General features: G+C 40.9%; 1 protein-coding gene across 1 annotated transcript in view; it reads left to right on the forward strand.

Moving 5' to 3' along the window:
• Positions 1–26,836, forward strand: part of LOC108930701 (neuroligin-4, X-linked) — a 51,466-nt gene that overhangs the window by 22,343 nt on the left and 2,287 nt on the right. The window contains exons 4-5 of the mRNA XM_018746080.2: positions 18,843–19,028; positions 21,003–21,792. Coding sequence (XP_018601596.2) covers positions 18,843–19,028; positions 21,003–21,792 — 976 coding nt within the window. The remainder of the gene's footprint in view (positions 1–18,842; positions 19,029–21,002; positions 21,793–26,836) is intronic.

The following is a 26,836-nucleotide window of genomic DNA, read 5'->3' on the forward strand; positions in this document are numbered from 1 at the left end:
GGCTCTGACCTTAGAGTTTGGGTCCAGAATTGCAAATGAGTCCACTTCAATCAGAGAATGTCAAAGTGCTTTAGGACTTGATAAATGATGGTACGATTAGTCATGTTTTGGGTATGTAAATGGAGCGTCCAGGTTCTCCTCTTTGACATCACATTAAGAGTCACTTTTCCGGGAGAATACTCTGTCCCGCGGTGCGGGGGGTTGGACAGTTCCCCTGCATCCTTACGGTATGTCTGCTAAACAGCAACGCGCTACCAGAATTAGTGCAACAAACAGATGTGCTACAGGAATAAACTGGATTCACAGTGCAGCACTTCCCTCAAATGTGTGCTTCAATTCCCAGTCAGCGCACACTTAAGAAGTGTTTGTAATTACAGCGAGCGTAGCTATAATTAAGGCTAAACATTTGCTTTGGTTGAATCACTAATCGGTTTATCTAGTTACCAGGCTTTGCATCCCATGGCACAAACTGCTGGTTTGATAATCCACCCAACTGGTTACGGGCGATAATAATTATCAGTTCTGTGTGCGTGTGTGCGTGTGTGCGTGTCCGCACACCACCGTGTGACACCAACAGAGCCATTCATGACTCAGTTGCGTCTGTTACTCAAACGCTGTGCAATTACCAAGTCCATTGTTCCTCTCAGCAAAGCGTTTGGCTCTAATTGCTCTGGAATTTCATGTTGTAATAAACCACGCTATATATTAAATATTTTATAGCTACGTGTGTAATGGGAACCGACGTTGACCCAAAACGGATGGCATTTCAGTGGAATGACACCAAACCTGAGTGTGCAACATGGATAGAATGACAGCCAGATACGCATTTGACCTATGAAGAAAAAAATGTAATTCACCCCATTATAGAAAGAAACCTATAATAAGCTGGCGTGTCAAAGACGGGGGGGGGGGTTGGCAGAGTGCTTCGTAGTGTGTCGCTCATTATTTTTATGCGCACAACCTTCCCACGATTCACTCATTCATACAGCTGGACAATTTTTACTGGAGTAACTCAGTGTAAATACCTTCTTCATGGGTTCTACAGCAAGAGGAAGGATTCAAACCCATATCCCTCATAGAGCAGGTGGCAACTCTGACCACTTTGTTACCTGCTATTGCTTTCCTCTTGAATGTCACCTCCTGCTGTAGTACCCTTGGTTAAGGTATCCTAAACTGATCAGTAAAAAATACCCAAATCTATATATGAGTAAATCGCTGTAATTCGTTTTATAGAAAAGTTCGGTATCCAGTAGGATCATTGCTTTTTAGTACCTTGGTTAGTCGTCTGAAGCTTTCGCCATCTTTGTCTGGCTTTATCAACAGGACACCTGGGCTGTTGCTCCAGCCCTCATCATGCTGTCAGTCACACTTAAGCGCTCAAAGATAAAACCCACAAGCACTTTGGTTCCTGCGAGGACGGCACTGCGGTGCCATAACGTCACGCTCGACTTGGACTTGCCAAAAAAGGTGAAAGCGCGTACATGCGGTCCATCGCCAGGATGAGCGTAGGCAGCCTTGGTTGTTCAGCACCCCCTCCCCCTCCACGGGGTGTTTGTTCTCAGCAGCCGATGACCTCTCCGGGGTGATGGACGTAATTGCGGGCTGGACGTGGTTTCACGCCCTGGAGACTGTGCAATTACATCACTTTCAGACACCGCTAATTTCACAAAGTATGAAACACAGAAGCCCTTCATTACTGTACATCTTAGGCGGCCCTGTTGGGTTTCCTAGAGGCTCGGCAGCACTGGAAAAGGCAAGAGAAAAATGTCTCCGGGTTGCTATGGTCAACGTGTACGTTCGGCTTTGCCTTGAATGGTGACTGGAGATTAAGTGGAGAAGTGTGGTGGTAATAATATCTTTCCCCCATCATACTGCACACGCCTGAGTGATTTATTGTGCTCAGTCATGCACAGTGAACCGCAGTTCAGTTCAACTAAGTAGTTCTGTGAATTAGACCCTCAGGTTGTTTTATGTTCGTTGTTTCTGTTCCTCTTCTTACCGGAGAGGAGCATGAAGGAATTAAGATGCCGAATAAAAATGTAAGGTTCAAATGTGCAGGATAAACAAGTCAACCTTATTCTTGTAATTATCCGTTTTATTTTTAATTACTCTTGTCCACCAATATGCCATTTAGCTTGGGAAAATACCGAGCGATATATTAGAAAAATAAGAAGTTATAGGCGGCATTATTCTGTAACCCCACTGAGGTGGCAAAGAAACACTTCAAAGCATCTCAGGAAGTGTAATTTTGCAGTTAATTACAGAGCAATTATTTTTATATTTGTTCCCCAATATACAATTAGATCTGACCCACACAGATGAAGCTATATTCACAAAATGTTTTTGCTTCAAAACATTTGAGCTCAGTTGTAGGTTAAGATTTTCTTCAAAGTGCCATTTTAATTAACTGCTGTTTAACCAGCTGAAGGCTAAAAAAATTGCCTCTGGGGTGTTTCTGTTTTTACTGTGTTTCAGATTATCATATGGCTGTTTCCCGTTTCATGCGTTGGCTTTATGCTCGCAGGGTAGCTTGCAGAGGTACAGGTGCACTTTGATCTTTTGTGTTGTGTATATGGTTTAAGAAATATTAAAAAAAGGGTTTTTGTTTTCCTCTGCTAAACAATTTCAAAGGTTAAAATACTCTTTAAGCAGTGTTGCAGCATGCTGAAAAAAAATGCAGCGTCATGCAATGCTTTAACTGTATTATTAGACATTGTGTTAAATAGAAATGCACAATTAAAAATGTATTTGACATGGATAAAACCTGTTTTCAAGCATGCTTTTCTTCAAAGACCTGCAAATCCAGTTTAAACTGTGATTACAGTGACTATATATTTACTTTTATCAATGTTATTTATATGTATTTATTTTGTTACCTGCGTAAAAGGTTTATTGGACATTTTAAACTAGATAATTGTTCCTACATAACATAAAATCAAATATTTCTCTTTTAGAATAACACCAATGTGGTGATTTTACCATTTTGAATGGCTTCTTGCTTTACACCACAGCAAATGGTTAATCCAGTGGGGACTTACAATAAAATGCTTTTATCAGGAGATGTTTCTAAATACTCTTATCAGACATTGAAGCACTCAGATGTAAGTGCTATGAATATGAGAAGCGGGAGAGACACACCTTTCAATAACTGTTGCTAAGAGATTATCTGGTCAGGTTGAGAACTCCACACATGGCACCCTATGAGGGGGAGGAGACACCTTCTGCACCAAGAGTATTTCCAGTCTTATTCTTTGCCAGGCCTTAATCACAGTTGCGACCACCGTTTATATATATGCCTATATGAGGGTGTGGTGGCCCAGTGGGTTTGGCCAGGTCCTGCTCTCTGGTGAGTCTGGGGTTTGAGTCCTGCTTGGGGTGTCTTGCAGTGGACTGGTGTCCCATCCTGGGTGTGCCCTCTCCCCCAGTGTGTGTGTGTATGTGTGTGTGTGTGTAATATGTATATCTTCATGCCACAAAACAACACTGAGTGAATTATAAAAGGTCTTCACTTTCACCTGGTGTGGTGCCAGCAAAGTGGCCTGTTAAATAACCTTATTACATGTTTAATTAAATATACAGTCAATGAATCTAGACTTCTATTCCATGAGTATTATGTATCTAACACACATTATACTCTCACCAGGTAAAGGTAAAGGTATTACACACCTAGTTTTCAATTGTGACCGTCCTTTATGCATTTTATTACATTTCAAGGAATAACTATACTGTGTGATATTGTAGATGATGATGATGATGATGATGGTGACACACATAAATAGGCTCTGATAGGGGAAACCTCAGCCACTGGGGAGCTGCAGCATTCCCTTCCCAGTGGCTGTGTTCCCTGTCTGGATCAGTGCCCCATTAGTGAAAGGCATAACCATGTTTATGACTGCGTGGAATAAATTAGGAAATGAAAGTCAGATATGAAGGCAGCTGATTTCAATTAACCTTTATCACATGGCCGGTCTTGGAGATGCGATTCCCTGTGCCACGGGTGAAGGTCACAAAGACCTCATTTTGTCTGGCTGCTTGTTGTCGGGCTGTTTAATTTATCAGCGTGCTCAAGCATGGAGGTCTCCACGCTGCCTCTAATATGAAATGGATTTTTAACTTCTTCATATTTGTCTTTAAAGCCTGGGGTTGCAGTTGCTTTGGTAAACAGCCTTCCTGAGTGAAGGAACGGCAAGTGCAAACACAGCATGTGTACCCACATCCTGACTGGTTAAAATGGCTGAGACTAGTGATCATCTTTTTTTTATTAAAATAAAATATTATTTTAATAGTATCCATCCAGGGGGGTGCGGTGGCGCAGTGGGTTGGACCGGGTCCTGCTCTCCGGTGGGTCTGGGGTTCGAGTCCCGCTTGGGGTGCCTTGCGACGGACTGGCATCCCGTCCTGGGTGTGTCCCCTCCCCCTCCGGCCTTTCGCCCTGTGTTACCGGGTAGGCTCCGGTTCCCCGTGACCCCGTATGGGACGAGCGGTTCTGAAAATGTGTGTGTGTAGTATCCATCCATCCGTTTATTACCAAAAATCAAGTTATCCAGTGCAGGGTTGTGATGGTCTGTCATCTATCACAGAAGCATAGGCCACAAGGCAGGGCACACCCTGGGGAATCAAACACACACATTCTCTCCAATGTACACATATTACGGGCAATTTCCAGTCACAAGGTCAGTTGAAACACATGTCTTTGGACTGTGGGAGGAAACCTATGCAAACACGGAGAGGATGCACAAACTCCATGAAGACTGAGCCAGATTCAAACCCATATCAAAAACCTCAGTTCAGGTGCTGTGAGGGACCTACAACACACACTGCACCATAACCTCCATCTGAACCACACACACACACAGACAGAGAGTTTGAAACCTCTTGTCCCGAGTGGGCTCATGGTGAGCCGGAGCCTAACCCAGCAACACAGGGCATACGGCTGGAGGGGGAGGGGACACACCCAGGACAGGACGCCAGTTTGTTGCAGGGCACCCCAAGCGGAGCTCGGACCCCAGACCTGCGGGATCCGGCCAAGCCTGCTGTGCCGCTGTTCCCCTATGCCCCCGTGTCCCCGTGCCCCCCCCGTTGAACTAGTTTCCTCAAAAGATGAACAGCATTGTCCTCAAGTGATTTAGCAGTATACATGTACCCTAACACATAGGTTTAAGCACCACTTAACCTGCACACTGCATTCCAAGGAGGAATTCTGAACACTGACTGTTGCTCTCCAAGGCGATTATCCATCTAAACTCACAGACACAATAGTACGCTAAATCGTGTGCATTTACCCTCTAGGACTTTGGAGGAATGGCAGCAGGGTTGTTTTCTCAAACAAGGATGCTGAGAGTTCAATTATGTTCTTACAGTAGTTTGCTGATCTCCATACTTTCTGGATCTTGGAGTGATTTCAGAGGCTGAAAGTTATTTTTTCCTGAGCTACTTAATGTTCATCTCCCATTTTCTGCAAGAAAAGAAGTCTTACCAAAAATGTGCTGCACTGAAAAACTGATGTTGACTATTAGTTCACCACTGGATGGATAGATAGATAGATAGATAGATAGATGCCATTGTACTGGGGAACTTTGATGCTAATGCTAGGACTCATATACTCACATTTATACACAACCTTGGCAACCTCCATAGCCCTGGCATCAAGTGGTTCCCTGGACACTCTTAGGTACACGATCTCAATATTCTTATTATCGTACTGTGTTGCCAGAGGCGAAATGTCTCCCCTTTAAACAAACTTGTCCTGCTGACTTCCATCATCTTCCAAAACTCCAGGTAGAGGAGGTCCCGCGTTGTGCAATGGTCTTTAAAGAACAGTTTTCTCCATCCAGCCTCAATCCCGCCCCACTGAAAAACCATATGTAGTTCCAATGATCAGCTCCTTCAGCTTTGATCATTCAGCCAAGTGCCCTGATTTTGCATATTGTACACTTAAGAAACCCAGTAGAGTGTATGTAGAAAGCCAAAAGACAACAGTAAAGCATTGTGTGGAATCATATTCTGTTGACTTTAATGGCAGTTCAACCTTATAGTGGCCTTAAGTTGTCTAATGAACATTTTTATGTTTCATAGAACAGGCATGGGTTGTTAATATAAGTGTCCGATGTATGAATGGTCTTTGAGCAAGAAAAAAAACCTCATCAGTGCGCTCACCGACTTCTCTGCGTAACGTTTTACGTAGTTCACATAGGGGAAATGCTCATTGGATTCATGTGTAGTGTTAAGAGAAAAACACCCCCTCTCTAGGTGTTAAGTACCTCCCTTCCCGAGACAACCAGCTGCTATGAATAACACTTGAGTTCCCGCAGTCCACTGTGTACCCTCTCCTGGCAGATGTTTACCAACTGCATGCACAGCCCTGTTAATGTCAGTAGGTCAAGGCTATAAATAGGCAGTGAGAGGAGTGTAGTCCTTGTTTGTTATCCAAGGGGTTGTGGTGTGAACTCACAGGATGCACAATGCACAAATACCCTTGCAAACAAAAGGAATATGCAGGTTCCTTTGAAAGGCGCCTGCGGTAAATGTTTACACCTATAACACATTTGAGTGAAGCACTCCATATAAGCGTGCTTGTTTATACATATAGAGCGCCGTAAATTTTTTTCTTTTTTTTTTTTCCTGCAAATTTTCTTGCTTTGTGTAACGTCCCTGTACGGGCTTTCGGTGTGGTTTGTTCTTCTTTTCTGCGTTTGTGTGTTTTTTGCTTCCGGTACAGGTCTGCTGTCTGCCGTTGGTTCCCATCCATGTCCATCATCATCATCTGGGCCAATCACTTCCAGGTTCCGCCACTTTAAAAACCCCAACATTGGCCAAGTGAATCCCTGGACTTCTGTTTCATGGTGCCTGCATTTTGCTTGTGCTTGGCTCTATTACTTGTGTGTTTGTTCAGTCAGTTATTCTTTGGTTTACTGTGATCATTAGTCATTTGGTGTCTTTATGGTGTCATCTTGGGGAAAAAACAGGACAGGTAACCACATCATGTGACATACAGTATATATGCAACATGTAGGTTTTAGGCAAGCCTGCGTAGACGTACTAAGGAAGAGTAGGTTAGTTAGGGTGTCGAAGACATTGAAGACCGTTCTGTTTTGTTTTCTATAGGTAGGGTAGTCCACTAACTTGAGTTTGGTTTGGTTTTGCTAAGTTCTTTGCTTTAATACCTTCTTAGTTCCTTTTTCCCCTGGAAAGTGTCTTTGTGTTTTTGCAAATATTGCAAATAGTCACTTGAACATCTGCATCAATTGGCACTTAATTGTTGTATTTGTGATTTTGTTGGCCTGTTGCTACCACTGGTCACCACTTCCTTGATGTTCCACACAAGCTACTCCAAGATGTGGGTTGTAACACCATGTCTTGAACTGTGAAGTCAGTGGAAAGAGTTCATGTGAAGAATAGGTCATTTGAGGCCAGTTGGGACTCTTTGTGTTCTATCATGGATTTTAGTATCTATCCATCCATCCATCCATCCATCCATCTATCAGTAACTGATTTTCCAATAGGGCATGAGACTGGGTACAGCTTGGATGGAATATGACCTCACATCCAAACCCAGAGCTCAGATACTGTGAGACACTGGTGCTACAAGCTGCTTCACGAGTACCGCCAAAACTTCAGCTGATGTTTGGAACAGCAGTTTTTTTTTTTTTTTTTGCCTATAATATTTCCTCTTTCTTTTTAATGTGATCTCAAGGATTGTAATGGCTATATAATTCTATTGTTTTTTTGTAGCTTACGCTTTGTTATAACCAGCTGTGCTGCTTTTCCTATGTTGTTATCCATATGGTACTGTTTTGCCATTTCATTGAAGAAACACATGGTAAATATTGACCCTGTTTGGGATTCCGGTGAAATACTTCTACGCTGTCGTGTACTGTAGTAAGTGCCATCAACAGCTGTATTTACAACAAAAGTGCCGCATAGCTTGGCGTGATGCAGATGCCATGCAACCAGAAAGGCTTTGAAGTTTAAAAGACACTTTAACTCGTACTTTCTCTTCAAAACAGCCTGCTGTTCCCAGGTAGCCGCGGCAGACTTTTCGTGAGCTCAGCCCTCTGTGACTTATTATTCGCAATAGCCAAGGGAATAAATTAAGAGCTTAATTTCAGGACTGATTAACATTGAAATACTGAGGCGTGCTTCTTTGGGAGGGTTAGATCTGGGCGTCGGTGGCCTTGATAAAAAAGTAAGCATGGGCGGAAAGTTCCTGAAAGGCCCCAAGTCTGGCTAACTAGGAGAGGGAAGCCATTCCAGAAGATCATTGGCATCTCATCCGGCATCTTGGAAGCAAGGCCATTTGACGAAGACAGTGGTCCTTCTGCAAGACATGGTAGAATGCCACCTCCCACCAACCCCATCTCACTCTCCCACACCGGAAGACATAATGGATGCTTTATGTCACCATGCGTATGGGGGCGGGGGGAGCTAAGCCACTGTGTGGGGGCACCATCTGGTGAAAGAGATGTGTCAGACGCAATAGATCACACGCGTGCGTGAGTCTTTAAGAGCAGGGTCAGCGCAGAACCCGCAGGAACTCTCAGCAAAGAGCATCATCCATCAAACTATACACCCAATGGGGCCCAGAAATGGAACAAAGAAAGGCTTCCATCTGTTACCAACAGGAGAGGAGTGATGACTTGGTCACATGTAAATATTTCATTCTTCGGAGAATGTCCTTGCCGTGGAGCTTGTCAGCAACAAATTACTCACAAATTAAGTTCCCCGGTCCAGTCTGCTTTGATAAACCTTGACAGCTCCTATTTCTGTGAAGCATTTTATCCTTAAAATTGTCCGTACCTAAAATTGGTCTCTCGCTAATTATTGTTATTCATGTTATTCTTAGCCAATAGGAAATCTAGGTATAAGTGCAGAAGTAAAATGGATGGTAGACAGTAATTTGACAGTGATGTGTAAAAACAGATAAAAGTACAGAGAAAAAGAAACAACGGGAAATGCAGGTATTTTTTACTTAGAGCTGGTGCAGTTTCGGAGGGTGCGGTGGCGCAGCGGGTTTGGGTGGGTCTGGGGATCGAGTTCCGCTTGGCGTGCCTTGCGATGGACTGGCGTCCCATCCTGGGCGTGTCCCTTCCCCTTCCAGCCTTGTGCCCTGTGTTGCCGGGTTAGGCTCTGACTCACCGTGACCCCGTATGGGACAAGCGGTTCAGAAAGTGTGTGTGTGTGGTGCAGTTTCAAGTGAAGCTGTAGGTTTTGCAGTGGCGTGCTCCCTTTATGCTGGGTATTATACAGTAAGAAATACCACACTCTGGGGAAAGGAAAAAGAATTCAGCAGTGAATAGCTGACACTGAGTGACTCTTCCCTTATTTTAGGCAAGGCGAGGTTTTCCTGCTTTTGCTGACAGGCCCACATGTCATTGGAGCGATAATAATGGCATATGTGATGGACAGTGAAGGGGGTGCGGTGGCGCAGTGGGTTGGACCACAGTCCTGCTCTCCAGTGGGTCTGGGGTTCGAGTCCCGCTTGGGGTGCCTTGCGACAGACTGGCGTCCCATCCTGGGTGTGTCCCCCCTCCCCCTCCAGCCTTACGCCCTGTGTTGCCAGGTTAGGCTCCGGCTCCCTGCGACCCCACATGGGACAAGCGGTTCAGATGATGTGTGTGTGTGATGGATAGTTAAAACTGAAAAACATGTGATTGGGGCCCAAAATTAGAGAGAAAATGTGACCAAAGCAAAAATACGAGATGGTTTTTGATAATGAAAGAGCTCTTTTTCAAAATGTATTGAAAACCAAGAGAAAAAACATGGGAAATGGGTAAATAAACCCTTACACTGTAAACCCAGGTAGGACTGCGCTTCTCATGACTCAGCACTGCCTGGTGGAGAATAGATGCAAACTGTGATCTAGGTGATCTAAGACGGGAGCCTTCAAGGTCAGATTGAAGCTTTTAGAAAAATCCACAAACACTCCCCTCATCCCTCACTTGGGACAAGTTCACGTAAGGAATAAATGTTCATGCACTATAACTTTAAGATCATGCCTGGATACACCTTTACGCAGCTACTCCTGTAATGTACCTAAATGTTTATATGTATCTCAGGGGAAAAAAATAAATAAATAATAGGAAGGTGATCAGAAATCATCGATACTCTGAAAGTTTTATGCAGGTACTTGTGTGATGAACATTGGTTCATATGGGGATGGAAACAAACTACTAACATGTACTTAAGAATCACACGTCTGCATCTATGTCCCTCTTTCTCCTAATGTAATGAACACATTGTATTTTCTACGAGACGTACGTCGCTTTGGAGAAAAGCGTCTGCTAAATGAATACGTGTAAATGTAAAAGGATTCAGGTTCGAAGCAACTCGACTACTGACAGACCCACCCATGACAAACACCGCTGAACACTGAACAGAAATCGCTTTACTCCTCTAATATGTGCCGGCGTCTGCTGTGCGAAAACCCGTTTTTCAACTTGCCTGTATTTTATTTAAGTATATTAATGATGAAGTACCTAGCATGTAAGGCTGTATTGAAACATGCAGCGCGCCATTAATAATTCAGTATTCATTCCTGAAATGCTTCTAGCACAAAGCTGAATGAAACAGAGGAAGGTTAAATGTGAATATTTTGATTCAAAAGCAGTTCTGTATGATAATAATTGATGTTAAATTCACAGTAGGCTGTATTAGAGGTGGTGCAATGAAATGAGGGTTATTTTTTTTTTAGTGAGACAGCAAAGTACACATTAACCATCATGTCTTAGTGATAGGTAAGCCTCTTCCGGGTAATTGCTACCCCTCCACTTCTCCACTTGGAGTCACATTACCCTGCTGGGGATTATCCAGAATGATCATTTTCTGACCTATTCATTGTAAATAATTGTTTTCCTACCCCCCACCCCCAAAAGACTGAATTTTTTCAGTACTTATAATCTGAATTGTAGAGTTTCTATGCTGAAGAGTGAAGATAAAACACCATCTTATCCTGCCCCTCAGCAGTAAAACCCACTTGAAATCCACCTTTTATCAAAAAAGCTTGAGCAGTCACAGTGGTCCGCAGCCTACCCAGGAATCACAGGGTGTGGGGCAAAGGAAGCCTGGGATGGGGCAACAGCCCATCTCAAGGAAATATAAGCATGCACTGCAGGCAATTTAGATAGTTACCCCTTCACCTAGAAGCACCTGTCCTTGGACTGTGGGAGGAAACCCACACAGTTCAGGAGCTGTGATGCAACCTGCTTTTTCACTGTTTTGCCCCACTACTAAAAATGTGTCTTTCACTATATGCAGATGAGGTGTTAACAGTTTGGATTGAAGTGATTAATGCCCACTTTAATGAAATCAAAATAGATGGACAAAATGAGCAGAGACCATAGAGGTGTCATAGTGAAATGTAGACGTTACTACCCATTACAGAGAATATTAACATATCTACACAGTGACTTGAGAGTAGAGAGACCCCTGTTTTATTATCACAGGCGTGTAAAGTCAATATTTTACATCTCAATGGTATTCAATAGATTTATACTGTGATTTGTTTTTTAATCTTCAGATTACTCCTGTCCTTTGTCTTTAAATTTCTCATGCTAACAGTTAATGCGCCATTGTGCTTTGTTCTAGATATTTGCTTTGTTCTGATTATGAAAAGTTGAATGACAGATCTGGTACATCAGAACAGCAAGATCTCTACAGCTGGAAATAAAAGCAGTAATTTCCTGACCCAGGTAGACCTAATTCTGTCATGATCATATGGTGAAAGGGATATTTTTCATAGGCAGGATTGGATGTAGGTTAGGGTTTCATGACATGATTTCATAATTATACTGTAAAAATGTGTCTATATATAATGTAGGAAGCAGAATTTACTGGATACACATACACACCCTTGAGCAGCACACAGCATTTATCAGTCCAAGTTTACAGTGTAGCCCCAGTTTCTCTAATTTACAGTAACATAAATTAAAATCATAGATGGGTAGATGCCTTTTTGTTACTTTTTTTTTCATTTCCATCATAAAAATTATGAACTTTGAACTATAAGTATAGGAATTAAGTAACAGTGGCATCTATCTATGTATATAGGTTATATATCTGTGTCCTTAACCACTACACTACCTACTGCATATTTCAGGTTTGAATTATGATCTGACAAGGTCAACAAACAGCTCATTTCAGTATGTACCCCTCTTTTAATCTGAAATATTTTGCAGCTTTTTCTATTAAATTTGAAGGTTTTTTGTCTCAGTTCATATCCTAGTAGAAATAACAAAAATATTTGATCAAATACGTTTTTCATTCATCTTTTTTTCTTCTTAAAATTGGCTGTCCAGGCGCAAAGACCTTATATAATTAAAACAACAAGACAAAGTAGATCAAACATCTTTATCCAGCATTATTTTCCTTATTTATTTGCCAGAGATTGTAACTTGCCTTTCGGAGGAACTTTTAATCTACTCATATATCATAAACTATTAACAGCGAATCATTAAACAGTTCCTTTGAACAGACAACACAAAGCATTGCACTCATTTGGAATTTGGTGAATATGTAAACAAAGCTGAAATTTCATTATTTGTGTCTTAATTATACTGCCATATGAGGGTGAGTAATGTCTTTGGTGTCATTTTAAATATCACACAATCAGACAAATGAATTTGATGCCCTTTGACAGCTGCTGTGTTTCTTTCTGTGACGGCATGTGAATGAGTAGTAAGTACACAGTGTGAGTGTGGGACATTGTCCAAATAGATGGTTAATGGATGATTAAAAAAAATAACTACTCTTCACCCACCCTTGTGATGTGTGGAGATCAGCATAGAAACATGTCAAGGAACACATTAATTTTAAAACCCATTCAAGTTCTTAGATCGATAAATTGGCATATCGGGCTCATTTTCCCGGGTGAAAATCACTGCTGATGCTTTCAGTCACTGTGACAAATGACAGGATCGAGTGGCGGTGACACCCAGGGGTGCAGTGCCTTGTGGCAAATTGGAACTGAGCAGATAAATGACTTCAGTGGACTGACAAGAGCTTTGAAACACTCTGTGTTCACCTTCGCTGAACTCAGGCAGACGCTGCTCCACACCCCGCATCCACCCGTCATTTTCACATTTTCTCTTGCATTAATTATCACCTGTTGGAACAGCCGTCCCTTTGACACCAAACACAATTGGGCCAAACTCCTGCTAGTTAGCACTTTTTCAGTTTCTCTTATTTCTGAGTTATTTCAATGCCGTGTGAGCATTTTCTGAAAAAAAAAAAAAAAAAGGATATTCTTTACATTCATTCATTTACCAGACGCTTTTCTCTAAAGCACCTTACAGTGCTGGTTAGTTAGTTTGTTGTCGTCAAGTCGTTTACAACTCATGGCGACCATATGTGTAACAGAGTGCAATGTTGCCTGATCTTGTGCCGCATGTTACAGTACTAAGCTACCTACAATTATTTACCCAGTTATACACCAGAGTAATTTTTTACTGGAGCAATTTTTATGGATACGTGCTTTGATCAAGGGCACGACAGCAGCTGGTGGGATTCCAAGCTGTGACCTTTGAATCTGGAGGTGGTAACTCTATCCATTATGCTACTTGGTGCCCCTTTGTGGAAGTTTTTACGTTCCATGTGCTTCGTGATTTCAAAGAGTGCGTGAAAAGGGAATAAAGGTGGATGCTGAATGGAGGTGGGGATGGAGTGAAGTTGCATTAAGCATCTCATGGGGCTGAAAGGTATGCAGTGTAAAGTACTCGTGCCTGTAGAACAAACCAGTTTAGCTACATTCGGTTGGTTGCTCAGGAAAGGTCTGGTGTTTAACATTTCCATGGAAGGTCATTGCTTATTTGTGCTCAGAGTAATTACAATCAATTCAGATTTGTTCAGTTTCAGTTATTTTTGTACACAAGGTTTCCATAGAACACTGTACAGTTTTTTAACTCAATATGAAATAAAGCCAAAAGCACATGTTTATAACTGAGTGATACCATATTCACTCAAGCAGAGGTCAAGTACTGTCAAAAAATGAGATCTGCATTCAGTTAAGGGCCATTTAATTTCTACCAGGGTGTGGAGTGAAGGTTCTATTGGCCAGAGAGATGGCCGTGCTTTTATTGCTTTTACTACAGTAAAGAATTGCTACATTTCATGATCTGTCTTTCGTTTGGTTCCAAAACCTTAGAGCAGCATGAACAGTTTCATCAAGTGGTACCAAAGGTTGATAGGTGTACAGTGCCAGTGAAAGTATGAGCTCGTGTTTGACGACAACAAAACTTCCCGCCATTTATTACGAGCAGATGGAAACGGTTTGGCTAAACATGCTGCTTTCGAGAAGTAATGGACTGGGTGATGCCAATGGCGTAATGTGAATTCTTTACTTTTCCATGAGACAAAGGTGTGTGGCAGACCTAAAGAGGAAGGCTGGCTTCGTTTTTCTCCTTAAAAAGAGTTAGGGTTGTGGTTACCATGTCAACAGTTGGTGTGGGGTCATGCGATCACAAAGAGGTAATTGAGCATATCCATCGACAGTTTGTTACAAAAAGTGGAATTTATGTCTTCACTTATAGTGAGTTAGTTAGTTCCTCCCACGTCGACTGATGTATTGGGTATCGGGTGTTCGCCAATGGGTTCTGTTGGCAGCAGTGATCTCATCATCTGTCCATTTGATGTTCATGGTCTTGAAGTCTTCCTGAAAGTTGGAACGCCACGTTTTCGGTGGTCGACCTTGTCTGAGCTTTTTCCTTTGGCGACACCTATTGCATTGCCACCTTTGAAGCGTCTGGTCAGGAAGTCGCAAAATGCGAATGCGAAACATGAAAGTTTAAATAATACGTTAATTGTAAATGTGGTGAATTCAAATGTTTGTCACAGGTCATCAGTTTGATTTGTCATGAACTTGATCTAGCCTGGTGAGTCATCGTTTTTTGAAGTGTGTTGCAAAGGGCAGTAAAGTAATTTCTTAACAAAGTAGCGATAATGAACCACAAAGACACTTTTTTTTGAAAAAATGAGTAACTCAATGAATAAAGTTGAGGAGAGCCAGCAAAAATGCAAATAACAACCAAACCATCTAACTGTAAAAAGATTTAAGAAGAAAAATAATTAATATATCACTTTCTGTCTTTATTTCATGAAACTAGACTTAATTTAGTTGATTTCACATTTTGAATATGGATGTATACAGTATTCTTTATGCAGCTGTCCAGATATGAGTCTGCATGGGTTTCTTGGGATTTCCATGGATTTTCTTGCTTTTCCATGGGTTTCCATGAGCAGTTTTGTTATGAAACTTTCCCTCATGGGCAGTTCTTTGGAGTCACACACTGTCCATCATGTGTCAGAAGGTTCTGCACCTTCTTTTGCTTTGTCTTGTCTAGTGTGAGCACAGTTTTGTGGTTTGAAAAGAGAACACAGGCCTGAACATCTCAGCTTTTGGTAGATTAAAGATTTTTTGTACTCTTCTGGTATTCTGGCCCTTGTGGATTTAGTAATATTAAAGCAGACAGGAGATAAAGAATAATACTTTTTCTTTTCTGGAACATGAACTATGGCTTTCAGTGACACTAAAAGATGTCCATTTTAAACCATTCTCAGGTACAGTAGGGTGGTAGCAGAGGGGGGCCTTTGTATTCTGTAGAATACGCATGACTAAGCATAGCCCATTATGTTCGTTGGGAGGTTTTAGAGTTTGTTCTTAAAATATGTGGCTATAAAAATGACAATAAAAATTTGGATTACACTTCGCTTTACCCGCACAACACAGAACTTAAATTCAAACTGAAGCCATAGAGCTGCTCTCTCATTGCCCCACTCCGTATATGTAAATATATATTTGTGATCTGTGTCCGTGTCTATATATGTGTATGTGTGTGTATACAACCAAAAATTGTATGTTTTAGTGGGGTTCAAACCCCCCTCAGTCTGTGTGGATGGAGTTTGCATGTTCTCCCCGTGTTTGCATGGGTTTCCTCCGGGTGCTCTGGTTTCCTCCCACACTCCAAAGACATGCTGTTCAGGTGTCCCCATAGTGTGTGAGTGACAGAGAGAGTGTGTTCCACTGATGTATGGATGAGTGACCCAGTGTAAGTAGTGTATCTAGCAGTGTATGTCACCATGGTAAATTAGGTGTGTGGGCTGGGAACACTACATAGAGTTCATTGGAAGTCGTTTTGGAAAAAAGCATCTGCTAAATAAAAAATGTAAATGTATGTAACATGTTCAACATAAGAAATACAATATATGCATGCTTAATGCAGCAGAGCCGAAAGACTGCCATAGCTTTGGAATTATCTTTCAACCTGTTCCAGTGAGAAGAGTAGAAAACCTTTTCTCCTGCAAGGATAATTTACTTCAAATCCCCTCAATCCTGATTGCATGGATTTATATATTTAGCGCTAAGTAAAATTTGCAAGTAATTTGTCACAGAGATTAAACAAACTGAGATATTTTCACCTCATTTGCGACCAAGAATCACACGTGGCTAATTTCAAAGGTCAGAAACGCGACATGTGACGTGCTTCCCGCTACTTCTTTCAAATTCTTCTGTCATGATTCATAGATAAGTAAGGTTTGAAATAAAAAAGGGTGACCTCATCGTCATATTTATCAGTGTGCAACATGTTCTTTCGCTTCAGGGAAGAGCCAAAGAATTTCTATTATTTTATGTAATTATTTCATGTTAAATGTCAACTGTTCCTGCATCAGAGACTCCTTTTATCAAACCACGTGCATATCCGAGGCTACGTTTCTTTGAATACGCAACTCCGCGCATGAACTTTTAGGGGGAAAAAAAAAAAAAGACTTCAGAGAGAAATTGTCCTTTATGGAGAATTTATGCATTCAAATAGCTCAGTTCTCCCATCTTCATATTAGAAGAATTTTTTTCCCTTTTGCCATTGATTTTAACTAAGGAATCTCAGTTTATTTCACCCATGTGGACAGCTGAATGGTTATTTCACTGGAAAAGAAATCTCATTGCTACTGCAGGACTTTACATTGACAACATTCAGGGTAAAAGTTTCTCCCCCCAACTGTCATTAGCTGTCAGTAAAACATACTAACACCTGCATCTTTGTCTCTACTTTTGCTTGTCCGACTGTTTGCTTTAAAAAATGTAAATAAATCAGGCTATTTGAATGTAATTAGCCCGATTTAACAAGACTAATTGTCTTATCGTGAAGAAGAGTTTCACTGTGAGCAGCATCACTGTTTGCCTGAGTTTCCTGACCAATGATGTCAGTCAAAATACAAGCTTAATATTTTATACTGAATGTTCCTTTGATAGAATTATCACCGAGAAACACATTTGGCTGGCGTACGTGAAATTACGGGTGCTGGAGTAGAAATAGTACTGTTTGTGATTAAATTTTAAGCCTTTTACTGTGAGGTTAAAATACCATTTATTGGAGCACTTATAAAACATAGACTATTTTAGAGCTGGGAATTTATTAATGGTACTTCTAATGCTTGTTAGAAAACATATTTGAAGAATTCTGTTATACTCCAAGGCATATTTATGAAATGTGATATAGAGTTTTGCATGGTAAACTGCAAATCCTTAAATGTATTTCTGTCCTTACATTTCCAAAAGACTCATTTGCTATTATACATATCTGTGGAATATGGGAACTCTCAAATGCAATGGTATTTATGAATAAAGAGTGGTATGTATTACTTCAGGCCAGTTATGAAATAAATATTGCTGTGTTTCTTTTAAACATTTTTTTATAAAAAGCCAGCAAGGTAAAAAAAATAAATAAATAAAAATGAAAAATAAATACTGTTTTTCTTTTCTGCCCACAGGATACACATTATTTGTTTCTCAACACAGAAATACCATATAGTTTTTTTTTTCTTTAAAGATTTATTTATTTATTTATTTATCTGTCCATCTCTTTATTTATCGATTTCTGTGGATATTTAAAAACCATTATTATCAGTGAGCACAGACACCTTCCTGAAAAATGACTGTGTTGCAGGTGACCATAATAAACCATTGCATAAAACTGAATAAAGTACAGTAGATTTTGACAGTATTTTGCGTATGAAATCATTTGCATTCCCACTATTTTCAGAATGCGCAATTTTCTCTCTGATAAATGAAAGCTTCAGTCAGTTATTTTCTAAAAGGAACCTGCTGCAGAACCACAGGGTCTTGTGTCCTCTTCATTAAAGGAGACAGTAGCTGGACTGGCAGTCACATTGTGTGCTCTTTTATTCCACAGCGTCGTAACCCAGGTGTAAATCAATCGTTAATTGAAAGGTAATGTAGAGAAAAGCAAACCTGGTGACCCTGGTGCAGAGCTTTGTGTGAATTTATTGTGTTTCCTTCTGTGCTTCGAACTGCCTGGTCCCCCTGTTTGAGTACGCTTTCATGAGTCCGCACACGTGTTTCGAGGTTATCATTTTTGCTTGCACATACATGCACCAGAGAGACAAGAAAAACATTATTAGAATATAGTTGTATTAAGGAAAAATCATAGTAGCAGTGGGGGGCAGCAGGTGGCGTAGTGGTTACGAAATTGTGTTTTTGAATAGCCACTCCAACTATAGTACCCTTGACAAAGGTACTTACTCTGAATTGATACAGTAAAACTGAACCAGCTGTATAAATGGGTAAATCAGCTAATAATGGTTAATAATGAAACAGTCATAATAATACGTAATAGTGGATTTTCTATGTACTGTACTGCACTCCGCCTGCTATCTTCTTGAAAGAGATTTAATCATGTTTGTATTTTTAATCTTTTTCCTAGTAATATGTTAGTTACATAGTAATCATTGTAAGCCAGCTTGGAAAATGGTACATTTAATTTCGAGTGTTTAGTTCATTTTAAGTGTGTTTCATGGTTTCTCAGGATTTTGAATTTAACTTCCTTTTTCCTTAGGCTTTCTAAGTACAGGGGACCAAGCTGCGAAAGGGAACTATGGATTACTCGACCAAATCCAAGCACTGAGGTGGATCAAGGACAATATCCAGGCTTTCAAAGGGGATCCAAAGAGAGTCACAATATTTGGATCCGGTGCAGGAGCTTCCTGCGTGAGCTTGCTTACACTGTCCCACTACTCTGAAGGTACATTTTCTCCTCAAATCTCAGTCATATTGTTTGTTCGTTCATTCATTCATTCATTCATTTTCTTATTTATTTATTTATTATCAAGGTTTCGTTACACATAAAAAGCAGTTTTGCTTTTAATAAACCTGAAAGAATGCTATCGCCAACAAAGTACACAAATGCAATACAACCACTTTAACGTAGCTCAGTTTTCTCTGTTTCTGTGATCAGTTAAACAGTGATTCTATGTAAAAAAAACAATAAACTAATAATAGCAATAATGATGATGACCATGGCAATGGCAAGAACAACCACAATAATAATTACATTGAACTTACTGACTCTTCAACGCATTTTTTAGTTATGCTGTATTGTACATTTGCCAGTTTTGTGTTCTGAAGTGCAGTGGAACTTCTTAATCATACAGCATTTGCATTGCATGTGCCGCCGATCAAATGGTCCTGTATGGTACGTTAAAGAAACATATGTGTATGGCAATTTTTTTCAGTGTCTTTTCCCCACCGCTGTTTCTTGCGGAAAGATAACGTTTGACAAGTTTGCTCCCGAACACCTGTTACATTACGAATTATGTGGCTTTCAGTGGAAAAGATTTCACTTTAAAGTAAAGAGTCAGGCTTCAGCCCAGGAAGATAACCAGATCCATCGCATAATACATCGAACAATCTGTTTGAGAAGATAAAATCTGAACGTGTATGTAAGTTCGGCAGCGCATGAAATAATGTTAGAGAGTCTGGACCCCGAGCTGGCTGTCTGGAAGCATTCGGACCCAGATTAAAGCGTGCACACTGACTACACCTTTTAAACCTGGCTGCATTTTTCCATCGAGAGGAGCGTTCAAGGATCCAAAGGTCATATGGGTCTATTATGGATGGCGTGCTCAGTGTCGTCGGCCTTAGCCGCCGTGCGCACAGCAGTGCAGATGAGATAAAGGCCGATGAGCAGACACTGTCCTGCGGCTTTAACTTAATGTCAAATTTTTATAAGTATGATACACTGCTTTCTGCTCAGTCCGGGTTTTATTGTGTGGCAGCCTGTGCTTTTTCTGTTTGTCATTTACAGTCATTTGTTCCTTGTCAGCACAGGAAAGGGCCAGCTCTGTTACCCATTACAGATAATAGTTATATGTATTGTGTGTGTGTGTGTGTGTGTGTGTGTGTGTAAGTATATATGTTTTATTGAAAAATAATACAAATACACAATAGAGAAATTTAAGCTTTTTTTTTTTTTCCATTGTCCTGCACCTTGTCCATGTGAACATGAAAACTTGGGAAAAGCTACAAGCTTGCAGTGCATCTGCAATCCATACTTATCTTTCATAGTTATAGGTTTTCATTTGCATTTACATGGTTTACTAGGTTAGATAAACTAGATATACTCATTCCTTAAGGTACGTAACAGGACGAGCTGTTGCACAAATGACTTTAAAAATACTTTCCAAGTGCCTTTTTTTGGTGAAAAGATGCAAAGATTTCAGCAGTGTCATTGTGTATTGTAGGCCTTATGGTGAGTTTTAAGTTGTTTTTTTTTTTTTTTTTGTGCAGAATATATTAGATCTTTAATAATGGATTAAGGCAATAGCAAGCACATAGAGGAAATGAAATCACAGCGAGGCACAACATTGTCAGTGTTGTAAAAAGACATTCAGATTGCTTAAGAAAATGGCACTGGATTTCTGCAAACATATTTACTGATTTTGGACTCTGTTTATGAAGTGTCTGCAAATTTGGTTTGTCCTGAGCAAGTCACATAATACAGAACATTGCATCCTTCCACTCCTTATATTTTATTTCTCATTGTTTCAGTATTGTCAATACACTTTCATTAATAATACATTGTTGGGAAGAAAGATACATTTCTATCTGTGCTTGCCATTGTGAGTTCAGAGAATATGCTGTCTATGAAAAGCTGTCTGAACAGTTACAAAACCTGACATGTCGAGATTTAGGCTTTAATGGGAGCTTCATCTCTCAGATCTTTTCCAGAAAGCTATCATCCAGAGTGGGACGGCTCTGTCCAGCTGGGCAGTGAACTACCAGCCTGCCAAATACACCCGGATGCTGGCAGAGAAGGTTGGCTGCAACATGCTCGACACCATAGACTTGGTGGAGTGCCTGCAGAACAAGAACTACAAAGAGCTCATAGAGCAGTACATCACTCCCGCAAAGTACCACATCGCTTTCGGCCCTGTCATCGACGGCGACGTCATACCGGATGACCCGCAGATTTTGATGGAGCAAGGCGAGTTCCTCAACTATGACATCATGCTTGGGGTCAACCAGGGCGAGGGATTTAAATTCGTGGATGGCATCGTGGACAGCGAGGATGGCGTATCCGCCAACGATTTCGACTTTGCTGTGTCTGATTTCGTCGACCACCTGTATGGCTATCCCGAAGGGAAGGACACTCTTCGAGAGACGATTAAATTCATGTACACCGACTGGGCAGATAAAGAGAATCCAGAGACCCGGAGAAAGACATTGGTTGCGCTTTTCACCGATCACCAGTGGGTGGCGCCGGCCGTGGCCACGGCAGACCTTCATGCTCAGTATGGTTCGCCCACCTACTTCTACGCTTTCTACCACCACTGCCAGAGTGACATGAAGCCCAGCTGGGCAGACTCGGCACACGGAGACGAGGTTCCTTACGTCTTTGGAATCCCCATGATTGGCCCAACAGACCTCTTCAACTGCAACTTCTCCAAAAATGATGTCATGCTGAGTGCCGTTGTCATGACCTACTGGACCAACTTTGCCAAAACAGGGTAGGTTGATGCTGAACTATATCTTTAAAATGGTCCTTGACTACAAAACTATTTAATTTAAGAACAAAAAATAAGGATTTGCCAGCAAAATTTGTCCTGAAGTTAAACATGATGGTTGCTAGGGTAATTAAAATTACAAAGCAGTATACACATTTCCTCACTTTTTTTCCAAGACCGTGGAAACTTTTTCCAAAATGGAAAAAAAAATATATATATATTATATTATAAAATAGCTGTGATTAGACCAAAGATGGGAAAGCAGACTTGAGCTTACCAAAAACGTTTTTATTTTTCGGAAGGACACATTTTGCTGGGAAGCCTTCGTCAGTGTCTGTCCTGAAAAATGAAAACAATTTTTTTTGGTAATTTCAAGTTTGCTCTCCCATCTTTGCTTCAAATCTTATATATAGGGGATGATTCGAGCACCCAAGCCCTTTATTCTTACTTCAGTATAAGTTGAGCACGTCTTCTGTTTCTTTCCTATAAAGTAGCTAGGAAAATTTCTCTTTTTTACTTCATTAAAGTATTAATTGCTTATTTTTGATCTTTAAATTAATTTGACATTTTTCTCTAATTTTTCCTTGCTGTATTTTGGCATAATAATGAATTAAAGGTATAGGTGCACGTTTATAATGAGGTCAAGTCAAAAATTAGACTGGAATTCAGTTAGTGAACTGCATTTAAATCCATTCCAATGGCACAAAAACCTTGTAACAGCATGAACAGTTTCATCGAGTGGTGCAGGAGGCTGTACTGTGTACAGTACCAGTCACTAGTTTGAGTACCATTGTTGGATGCTAGTTTTTGATCAGATTGTATTTGGTTAAAAATTATGACCAGGACACAAGGTGCCATATCTTCCCAGCTCTTCTGCAGGAGTTTCCAGAAATGAAGGACACTTGCGTTTTGCATTGCTTTCACTCTCATGTTCCATTCGTCCCTTTCAGGCGTTGCCCAGATGGATTCACACTTTTCACTGATGCTGTGTGCGGGATCAGCTGAGCAGGCAGAGCAGGGTGCTCTTATTGCATCAATTCAGGTTTAGTACCTTGATGAAGGGTACTTCAGAAGGAGTGGGGGGATTCGTACCCAAGACCCTCAGTTTGTGCGGCATTGGCCCTAAACACTACACTACCTGCTACCTTGATACAACAGAACTAGTGGATCCAGTTTATGACATTTTACCTTTCTCTTTGAGTAAATTCCGAAATGGTCTCTCTTCTGACCCACTTGGAAAATTAAGAGCAAATCACAAATGACACTGAAACCGATTTAATTACAAGGGCTGTTGGCTTTGTAGCCAAACATTCAGAATTTTTACATAATGAACTCTTTGAAACGTTAATTAAATATTTTATTTCTTGAATGAGGAATTAATTTTTGTCTGCATTACAAGGGTGTCGTGTGCAGTTTAAATAAACGTTTTCTTAACTTTTTAATCAAATATAATAAAGAGTTTTTTGACTTGGCGGGGTACTGTGCAGGTTTGTCCAGCAAAACCATTAAGAATTGTCTTTGAAACAGTCAGTGATTATATTGCTTTACGAAATGTGACCACAAAGAGCAAACTGCAAATGGGAACAGATTTTTATTGTGCAAGGGTCGTACTGCTCAAGGTAAATAAAAAAAGAACTAAAATCGGTATGTGGCATAGGAGCAGTATCGGTGTCATTACCCCATTAGCAAACCATGTTGCCCCCTCTCATCATTACGAACTGCTTCCAGTTCCTTTTCTGGATAATGAAATTAGTGGCTTTGGTCATAATTAAAGTTCCTTTTTTTGTATTTTCACTTCTCTATGTGATGAGGTAATTGTATCTCTGCTCAGCAGGATTCAGCCTACAACCTCACATGAGGACCTATGTGCGATCTATGTTTCTATCAGGAGTATGTATTATCTGCAGATTGCCTCTATCTATTGATGACCTCTATCTATTGATCTATGACCTTGAAATGGAACTGCTAAATTTCAGTCTAACTACCTCAATAAGACAGTATCGGATTATTTATACTGGATCATAACTGTACAAACACAATAGTAACTAGAACTATGTTCAACCTGATTTCTTTTTAACTCAAATAAATTTTTTACCAATGAACAAACAAAGTCACACACCCAGTCTGAAACCGCTTGTCCCGAGCAGGGTCGCAGCAAACCAGAGCCTAACCCGCCAACACAGGGCACAAGGCTGGAGGGGGAGGGGACACACCCAGGATGGGACACCAGTCCATTGCAAGGTACTCCAAGCAGGACTGGAACCCCAGACCCACCGGAGAGCAGGACCCAGTCAAACCCACCGCGCCACTGTGGCCCCCCAAACAAAGTCAGTTAAAAGTTAAACAAAACCCTATTTATGGGTTTGCTGCTGTAAAAGTGTTCAGCAAAGCTCCAATAAATTAAAATGACAGTGTAAGACTTTTTTTTTTTTATAAACTTTGAGCTACATTAAAACAAAAAAAAATTAAAATGAAAAGTAAAACTGGCTGTGTCCACAAACTCCAGTTCAATGCTAGTTTATTGATTCATCCTATAAACACGTTCATCTTCTTCTTGTTGATCCCTGACAGTCCCACACCCCAGACTCAAGCTGTAAATACAATAGAAACAAGTTGGATTATGGTAGTCTTACACTTGTATTTTGTTTGAGTGTACAGGTAGTCCCCGATTTATGATGGGGTTACGTTCTGCGAAATCCATCGAAAATCAAAAATATCGTAAGTCGAAAATGCATTTAATACACTTAATACACAACTCTGCGTGACAGACTGGGGGATGCGGATCGCTGCCGCTGCCCAGCATCGAGAGAGTATTGCACTGCATATTGCTTGCCTGGGAAAAATTCAAAATTCGAAGAACGGTTTCTACTAAATGTCTATCACCAGCTCACCATTGTAAAGTCGAAAAAATCGTAAGTCGAACCATCGTAAATCGGGGACCACCTGTATTTTACTCTGACTAATAGCATGAGACACCCACTGCTTGGAGTTCTTTAAGGTGTGTGGTACACTATAGGCATTTTAAAATATGTTATTTCCTTTATAAGCAGCCTGGCTCAGGTGTCTTTTTTCCCCCAACAAGTTGACAGATAAGAGATGTGACCATTGAAGGGCAAAGTGCGGGAAGGTGCTACTGTTTCTTTTTGTCTTTCAGAGAAGAGCAAGAACTTCTTATAGATTTAAAAATTCCATACTCTTGCAAAGTATAGAAATGCTCCATCTGAAATCAGGCTAGAAATAAACATCTCAAACCATTTAATCTGGCTCCTTGTATTGCAAATGGTCTAGTGACAGATTTTTTGAAGATTTTTATTTGCATTTTCTGTAACTGCATTTTCTTCTTTTTTGATGCAAACAGTTTTTCATGGGTCAAGCTTTTAGATGTCAATGAAGGGCACAGAAACAGAAAAGGTGTGGAAACACAAAGGTGTTTAAAGCTGACGTCTGGTTTTTGGAATGTTGGTGATCAATAACAAGGCGGCAAATGGGACACATTAATAGGAGAAATAAGTTAAGAATCGGCACTGAATACTGGTTTCTAGAGACATAATTTTAATTAATTTTAACAAAATATTCACTAATTTTAAATTACTTTCAATTTTAATCTGTCTCAACGTAAAATGTTAGATCAAGTTTTCCAAAGTATTTTTAAAGCATTAACGTGCAGAACCGAAGCCATAAGCAACTTGCAAGATATCTGAATTATTAACCTTTCATTGATTGAGACTTGGGTGGCATGGTGGTGCAGCGGGTAGGAAGGGTAAACAGCTAACAAAGTGAATGAGTGACTGAGACATTCTGGCAAAAACTAATTTATGAACAATACAGATTATGAACAGATGTACAGTCCCAATTTGGTTAATAAGTTCAGGAGCTAGGGTATATAGAGTATTTAACGGTATAGTGGCGGGACGGATCAATAATCAGCTGCCAGCTAATCCAACTACCTATTTCCGGTGCACCTTATGCATACTGAGAAGTCTTCTGCAGACCTTTATACTTAGTTTCCTGGAGGACATCCACAGATCTATTGGAACATAACTGACTGATTGCAACAAGGTATGAAGCATTTGCTGGCTGAATGATGAGGAAGTAATTACAGTATGTCTGAAGTTGTTCGAAGAAGAATTTCATTGGTGCTCGGGGAGGAGATCGGCACAACCTGAACCGGCAGCCGATGGGTATTTTACAGGCTCAGCCGAAACAGAGGCCAAGTGCGAAGGAGATGGCGATCACACTGAAGGAGATGGCGATCACACTGAATAAATATACATGAATTTGCAATTTTCTCACAGTGCACAACTTCAGCAGACTCAAGATTATTTATAGGGCGGGATTGTACGCAAATATAACCACTTGTGCATAAGAGTCAGTGTGTATTATTAGGGTAATAGAAGAAAAAAGAACTCTTTAAAGTTATTCCAACTGCTTCTTTTCAAAATGCTCCTATTTTTTTTTTTTTGTTTAACTGATGCTTTCATTGCCAGTTATTGTGCGATCTGTCCAAAGAGCCCATTTGTCATCCAGGGCATCAGATGACTGTGTGGGAGTGCAGACACTAGAGCGCTGTCCACAGTACAAAGGCCTGTCTGCCTACGACATTCAGCCAAACTGTGCAGTGTTTCTCTCTCGTTTTCTTTGACTGGGGTCACCCGGTAGAAGCACCTCATATGGAGCGCCTCGCATCGAAACGGGGATGAAACCGAGAGCGCTGTCTTCTTCTCCACCGTCCGTCCGTCCGGTCAATGTCGAGGCTGCGGGGCGATCGCAAACAAACAAACATCACGCCTTCCACGGACAAACCAATGACAGCGGTTCTCCTTTGCATATCCCGAGTGCCCCCCATCCAGTGCGGTGCTATTTTTAGAGGCTCCTTCTCCAGCTTTGGGTAAAGTTTCAGATGAGTTGCTCCTGCTCTGCATGCAGGGCGAGATGCGCCGGTCTGCCGTCAGCGACAGGCTCAAGGTTGCATGCTGTCATCCTCTCTCTCTCCTTGAGAGCCACTGGAATATCAGCAGCAATGTCAAGCGATCGTGTGATGTTACAT

This window comes from Scleropages formosus, chromosome 12 (genome assembly GCF_900964775.1).
Source record: "Scleropages formosus chromosome 12, fSclFor1.1, whole genome shotgun sequence".
Lineage (NCBI taxonomy): Eukaryota > Metazoa > Chordata > Actinopteri > Osteoglossiformes > Osteoglossidae > Scleropages > Scleropages formosus.